Genomic DNA, 7,203 nt, shown 5'->3' with positions numbered 1-7,203 from the left:
ATTTACTGACTACTCGGTATGCATTCTGATGCTGTGTGCTTGGGAGTGAAGACAAATAAAAATCAAAGGGAAAATACTGGATGAACTGGGATCTCAAGTAAGTCATTATTTGACTATTGTAATCCAGGGTGGATATAGTCATCATTCTCCCCCTGAACTTAAGAGGAATTAAAACAGCCTCATTGGACCCTAAAAGCTTCATGGGCCCTAGACCCTGTGCTTCCTTTGCCTGATGGATATATCAGCCCTGGAGAAATGGTCCTTCCATGCTCCATCATGAGTGGAGTTGACGACTCAGTGCTTCTTCTCTAGGCTCTCACTTTTAGCAAAGGGCATCAGATCTCCGACATTGGTAGCAATGAGAAAATGTGAAAAGGAAGGGTTTCAATGGTCAGGTCAAGAACTTGTTGGAGGGACTCTTCATGCCAAATGCAAAGGAGATTGATTCAGAACCAGCAGACAAGCTGCTCAGTTTCAACCTGATCTGAGGCTTGTCTCTACCTGATTCTCCTGCCTGACTCTGGGAGATGAGGGCTAGTAGAAGGAAATGTTTTTTCCCCAGTAAGCATGTATCTGAAGCTCCACACAAACCATGACATAAGGGGACTTACTTTTCTATTGAAGAAGCTGTTTGCAGAGGATCCCAAAAGCTGGAAAGGGGAAATATTTACTTCTCTGTGGAGCCATCATTAGTAGGGGAATACTTGGAAGGGAAGGTGAGGTCAGGGAAACAAGGGGTTGAGCATGTTTATGGAAAGGGTCTTTCATAGAGAAGACATTGGGGAGATCCAAGAGAGTCTTTGGAGGCAGAGAACCCAATGTATATCCAAGCCAGTGTATTGAGTTTATGCTGCATCGTAGACCAGCTGACATCAATGGGAGGAAAAGCAAGAAGTCTCCTCCAGGTGGAGACTGGGAAGCTATTGATGAAGATGCCTTTCGAATGAGCTGAAAGGACCATCATAGCCGAGACTGGTGAGTAACTGGGGGAGCCCACGGGCTGGAGAGTGTGGCTTCTGCACTGCATCAGCCAGTAAGACAATCCTCAAACAGAGGAGACAAACACAAAGTGACTGGGGCAGGAGTGCCAAGTTTTATTTGGAGAAGCACATCCTGAACAGTCCCTTACAGTGCTGCTGGTGGAAAGTGGGATGTCCAGGGAGAAGCAGGAACTCTGGAGTTATACCAGCATTTGTTAAAATCTTGGTTCTCCACTTGATTACTGAGTGATCTTGCATTGGTTATTGTACTTCTTTGTATCTCTGCTTCCTCACCCATTCAGTGCTGGTAAAAAGAGCACCTATTGATGAGGATTAAGTGGGGAAATCCCTGTAAAATGCTTAGTGCTGTCCAGCCCAAAATGTGAATAGCACTGAGGTGGAGAAACCCTTCAGCTGAAATCCATCAACCCTCCTCTGACTTCAGTATGGTGCCTGGTATGCAGTAAATGCTTAGGAGGGGATGTATATGAGAAGAAGAGAACCACATACATTTCCCCTCTTGAAAACCCTTTGACAAGGTCCAATGGGACTGTTTGGCTCTGAGTTGGCCTCAAAGGATAAGGATTAAAGAATAAACTCTTTCTGTACATAGACATGGAAACAGTGCAATTCTCCAGCAATTTAAGCAGGGACTGGTCTAAGTCTTTCTTTAAAACTATATCTGGAAATGCCATTTCACAGAGAAATCTCCAAGTGTGCATGTGACATGAAGCTCATCTCTTCTGAACACCAGTCAACAGATATGAGAGGCTTCCCAGAGGTTCCCAGGAAGATCTGAGAAGGGCTGATGGGTTTCAGTTGAAGGGTTTCTCCATCTTGGTGGTATTGACATATTCTCTGGATTATTCTCTGCAGTGGGGACTGTCCTGTGCATTATCGAATGTTTAGCAGCATCCCTGGGTCCACCTTCTAGATGCCAGGAGCTCTCTGCCCCAAGATATGACAACCAAAAATGCCTCTGGACATTGCCCCCCATCTCCTGCAGGGAGCAAAGTCACCTCTGGCTGAGAACCACTGAGCTGGTTAAGAACAAAGGAACTGTCATCTCAGAAAGTCCTCCAAAAGTGACCTCTTTGTGCCAGGGAACTGAATGAGAATTACTGGGTCGAGTAACATCAACAAAAGGAGCTAACACATATTGAGCAGTCTAGCTACATGTCAGACACTGGGCTGCACACCAGGCATGCAGTATCCCGCCATCAGAAGAGATTTTAGAAACCAGCGACCCAATCTCTTCCAATGCCAGCACTTCTTTAACACAACAAATAAATAGCTGGGAACCACATCGAGCCATTTGGCTATCAAAGGGCCAAACTTTTGTTCACTACATTGTCTAATTCTCTAGCAACTCCTAAGAGGAAGGTGTTATTTATCCCCATTTACAGGTGGGGAAACTGAATCCAAGAAAGGTTAAACAAGTTGCTGAAGGTTAAAAGACTAGGATGCTGCATTCAAATCCTGCTCTTTCTGAGCCCAGGGTATATTATCTTAACTATTTGCCAAAATGGTCCACAATGTAATGACCTTCCTTTTTCTATCTGGAACATGACCCTACCTGATTTTCACAAGTCATCTTAAAGGTCTCGCCTTCGACAAAGTCTTCTCTAACCCTCAGGGAGAGTTGGGCTCTGTACCCCATGGAAACCCCCTTCCCACACTGTCCTGAAACAATTTGCTTATCTACCCACTCACTCCATCCAACACTACGTCTTTTGAGGGCAGTGCTAAGGGGTATTTATATTTCCAGCCCACTTATCATTAATTGAAAAAAGCAAACACTCCCTCAGGAAGCTATCTGTTCCATTTCGTGGTAGATTTAACTCTTAGAAAATTCTTAGAATGATAACCAGGCTCCCTGATTTCCCACAAATAGTTAGGCATTCCCTCTCTTGAAAACACTCCTTTAGATTCTGAGGGCAGCTCTTAGCTGTCCAGAGAGATCTCCTTCAATTATGTCATCCAAAGGTGTTTGCCCTAGTAAATTCCTAATAAGATCATCTGTTTAATTTTTTTGCACTTCTTTCCATTAAAAGGAGTAACTGGCTTGACCTTTTCCTTGTTTGTTCTCTCTCTCTCCAATGAGACTGAACTTCATGAAAAAATGTACTTGTCCATCTTTTTCACACTCTGGGTCATTTATGCATCCTTCAATGATTGGCAATTGGGAGGAGCTCAGTTAACTTTTGTTGAAAGAATGGATGAATAAATAAATTGTTGTGGACTGGATAATGAAAGGTCTTGATGCAACAGAAAATCCAGCTCTAGTGTGGCATTGAAATGGGCAAAACAAAGACATAGAAATGGAGAGAGAGCAGACACTGGTTAGGCAAGGGGAGAAGTTCTACCCGGTTTCAAGGTTAAAGGAAATCATGTCAGAGAAGCTGAAAGATATCTTAGGCAAGTGTCACAGATGGTCTGGGCCTAGGTTGACCTTTCCTGGTCTCCAAATAACCCAACACCTTTGGGCATCTGATAAAGCAGAACTCTACTGGATTCAGCCAAGGGAGAATCCTCTCAATCTTAATAAACCAGCCTCTCTATCCTTCTCTCACTCTCCGTTGATGGCACCAGGTGCTCCTTTAGCCCATAAGTTCTTGCTGTTGGAGATGATGGGTAGTGAATGACACTCCTGGACAATATGAGCTTGCCTGGGTGTGTGGCATTGAGGGTAAGAAGGTCAAGCTTTCTTTAGTTAAGTGAGGGCAGTCCTTCCTGATACTTAAGACAGCTTCCTCATCTACTTCATTCATTCAGCATATGTTTATTGAACACTTAGTAAATGCTAAGCATAACATACTCCACTCTCATCCTATAAAATCAAGCCTCAAACAGATGGCTGATGTTTGGGACAACTTGTAACCCACCACCCCAGACTGCTTGGTTCTAACCTTTGTCACTCATGTGTCCCTTTACAGAGTAGATGTCTTGGTCCCACATCCTAAATGCCATCCCACTTTGACTCTTCCAGACTTTAGGGATTTGGAAACAAGTTTTTCCAACAAATTTGGAAATAAGTCTTTCCTCGTGGTTTTGGACTTAATTTTTGATCCAGCCTTATCATCCTTCGTCCTTTTGTGAAAGTCTCCTTGCTTCATATTCCAGTCTTTTTGGAATCCCACCTCTGCTTTGTCTGTAGAACATCTTGAAAGGCTGTGTTCCAGTGTTTCACTGAGAATGTTTCATACTCTCCCTTGAAGACAGAAAATCTGACTGCAAGAGTTGGTGGGTAGGGCCTGCCTGGAGGATGGAGGCAAGAACTTAACTCAGAGGTGACAAATACGAGCATTGTGTTGCTGTCACCCAGGTCCAAGCAGACACAATGAATCAGTCATGGCATTTTTCTTCCTACTGAGCCTGGATGAGGTTCATCAACCTTCTCAAGAGGCTACATGTGACTTCCACCAAACTACAGCAGTTGCATGTGAGATGAAACTTGCTTGCCACCCCCATTGAGACTCCTTGCCAGAGGTCCTGCTCTTCTTGCATATGAATGAAGCTCCCTGGAGCATGGGGGGAGGAAATCTATCAACAGATTCAGACTTCATTCTCATGGGGCTCTTCAGCCACTCACGGCCACACCTCATTCTCTTCTCCCTTGTGGCTGCCACGTTCACCATGGGCCTTCTGGGCAACACCATCCTGCTCTTCCTGATCCATACAGACTCCCGGCTCCACACACCCATGTACTTCCTGCTCAGCCAGCTCTCCCTGTTGGACATTGGCTTTCCATTGGTCATTATCCCCAAGATGGCGGCCAACTACCTGCAAGGAGAGGGTTCCATCTCCTTTGGGGGCTGTGCAGCTCAGATGTTCTCTCTGATATTGATGGGTATGTCTGAAGATGTCCTGCTGTCCCTCATGTCTTATGACCGCTATGTTGCCGTGTGCCACCCCCTGCACTATCCTGTGCTCATGAGACGTCAGGTGTGCCTGCTCATGGTGGGCACCTCCTGGTGCTCTGGTGCGCTCGTTGCTTCCATTCAGACCTCCATCATCCTGCACTTCCCCTACTGTGCCTCCCGCACCGTGGACCACTTCTTTTGTGAGGTGCCCGCCCTGCTGAAGCTCTCCTGTGCAGATACCTCAGCCTACGAGTTGGCGCTATCCATCTCGGGGGTGCTGATTGTGCTGCTGCCCTTGTCACTGATTGCCACCTCTTACGGCCATGTGCTGAGGTCTGTTCTGCGCATGCGCTCAGCGGAAACCCGGCACAAGGCCTTTGCCACCTGCTTTTCTCATGTCACCGTGGTGGGGCTCTTTTATGGGGCAGCTGTGTTCATGTACATGGTCCCCGGCATCTACCACAGCCCACGGCAGGACAACGTGGTCTCCCTCTTCTACAGCCTGGTCACCCCCACACTCAACCCTCTCATCTACAGCCTGAGGAACCGAGAAGTGAGAGCAGCTTTAGTCAAGGTGCTTGGTAGAGCTGGCTTCAGGTCAAAGAGATGAGCTCATGGCAGGAGCTGATCCTCCCTTACCACAGAGACCTTCTGTGGATTTGTAGAAAACAAAAGTCATGACTCCAATCATTTTCATAAGGGGGAGGGATTTTTTCCCATTTTAACCAAAGGACATTTATAACAAGAATTCTACACCCAACAGCAGTGGATCCCAGCTTGTGGATATCTTAACCTATTAGTTTGGATATTAGCATTATATTCTATTCTTATCCTATATCTTAACCTATTAGTTAGGAAATTGGCCTTATATCCTATTCGTACATTTATGTACAATGAGTGGGATCCAACCCCTAAAATCCAATCAAGAAAGGGAGCCCCAGGGTTGGTGCTCTGATGATGATAAAATAATGTAACTCAGTATTCCCTGCTCCTGATGATTCTCAGTAGTGTCTTTGTTTGGATTATATTTGTAGTTTTTACAGACGTGAAAGGCTGTCACTCAAAATAACCCTGGCCTGTCACTCCAAGCATGTTTCTCTCAATTGTTGTAGAGCAGAGATGAGAGATGGTGAAGCCTGCTCTTGACTGAATGTCAAGGTCATCTAAATTGGCTGCTGACGTTTTAAACTGTTTTGCCATCACCAATGGGCATAAGAGGTAAAGAGCTAAATTCTCAATTTGGGGATTCAAAGGGAATTATGCATCCCTGTTCTTTATCTTTGTATATGTATTTATCTAGTATCTCTTTAGGCTAAAAATCTGAGCCATTTCTATGCATGCAAAGGCTGACTTGACATGTCAACCTAAGCATTTGAATGGTAGTTGATGACAATACATGTGGGAGTATTGGGCAGTGGGTTGTTGTGAGTGTGACTTCTAAGTATTTGAAAATAGACCATAGTTCTAGTTTGCTAATGCTGCCAGAATGCAAAACACCAGAGATGGATTGGCTTTTGTAAAAGGGGGTTTATTTGGTTACACAGTTACAGTCTTAAGGCCATAAAGTGTCCAAAGTAACACATCAGCAATCGGATACCTTCACTGGAGGATGGCCAATGGTGTCCGGAAAACCTCTGTTAGCTGGGAAGGCACGTGGCTGGTGTCTGCTCCAAAATTCTGGTTTCAAAATGACTTTCTCCCAGGACATTCCTCTCTAGGCTGCAGTTCCTCAAAAATGTCACTCTTAGTTGCACTTGGGGTATTTGTCCTCTCTTAGCTTCTCCAGAGTAAGAGTCTGCTTTCAACAGCCGTCTTCAAAATGTGTCCCATCTGCATCTCCTGTGCTTTCTTCAAAGTGTCCCTCTTGGCTGTAGCTCCTCTTCAAAATGTCACTCACAGCTGCACTGAGTTCCCTCTGCCCTTCAGCTCATTTATATGGCTCCACTGATCAAGGCCCACCCTGAATGGGTGGGGCCACACCTCCATGGAAATTTTTCTCATCAGAGTTATCACCTACAGTTGGGTGGGGCGTATTTCCATGCAAAAAACCTAATCCAAACATTCCAACTTAATCCCCACTAATATGTCTGCCCCACAAGATTGCATCAAAGAATATGGCTTTTTCTAGGGGACATAATACATTCAAACCAGCACAACCATTGTGATGGTTTTGAACTGCAAATACCCTAGAGTCCCAGCCAACTCTGAAAATAATGTAAATCATGTTCCTAAAGTTAATCTATTCCTGTAGGTATAAAGTATTATAAGTAGGACCCTTTGATGAGGTTACTTTAGCTAAGGCATGGCCCAGTGTGGGTCTTAATCCTTTTACTGGAGTCCTTTATAAGAGAATGAAATTC

General features: G+C 44.9%; 1 protein-coding gene across 1 annotated transcript; it reads left to right on the top strand.

The window, feature by feature from the left end:
• The first annotated feature begins 4,508 nt into the window (after nt 1-4,508).
• LOC119520656 (olfactory receptor 2Z1-like) lies at nt 4,509-5,453 on the top strand. The gene has a single exon (XM_037818664.1). The coding sequence runs from the start codon at nt 4,509-4,511 to the stop codon at nt 5,451-5,453; it is 945 nt and encodes a 314-aa protein (XP_037674592.1).
• Nucleotides 5,454-7,203: the final 1,750 nt, after the last annotated feature.

The sequence above is a fragment of the Choloepus didactylus genome, chromosome 25 (assembly GCF_015220235.1).
Source record: "Choloepus didactylus isolate mChoDid1 chromosome 25, mChoDid1.pri, whole genome shotgun sequence".
NCBI classification, from domain to species: domain Eukaryota; kingdom Metazoa; phylum Chordata; class Mammalia; order Pilosa; family Megalonychidae; genus Choloepus; species Choloepus didactylus.
The sequence above is the reverse complement of the archived record's forward strand: the minus strand, read 5'-3'. Positions and strand labels throughout refer to the sequence as shown.

Excerpts from the sequence above, each read along its gene's own strand:
- LOC119520656 (XM_037818664.1), top strand. The coding sequence starts at position 4,509 with ATGGGGGGAGGAAATCTATCAACAGATTCAGACTTCATTCTCATGGGG.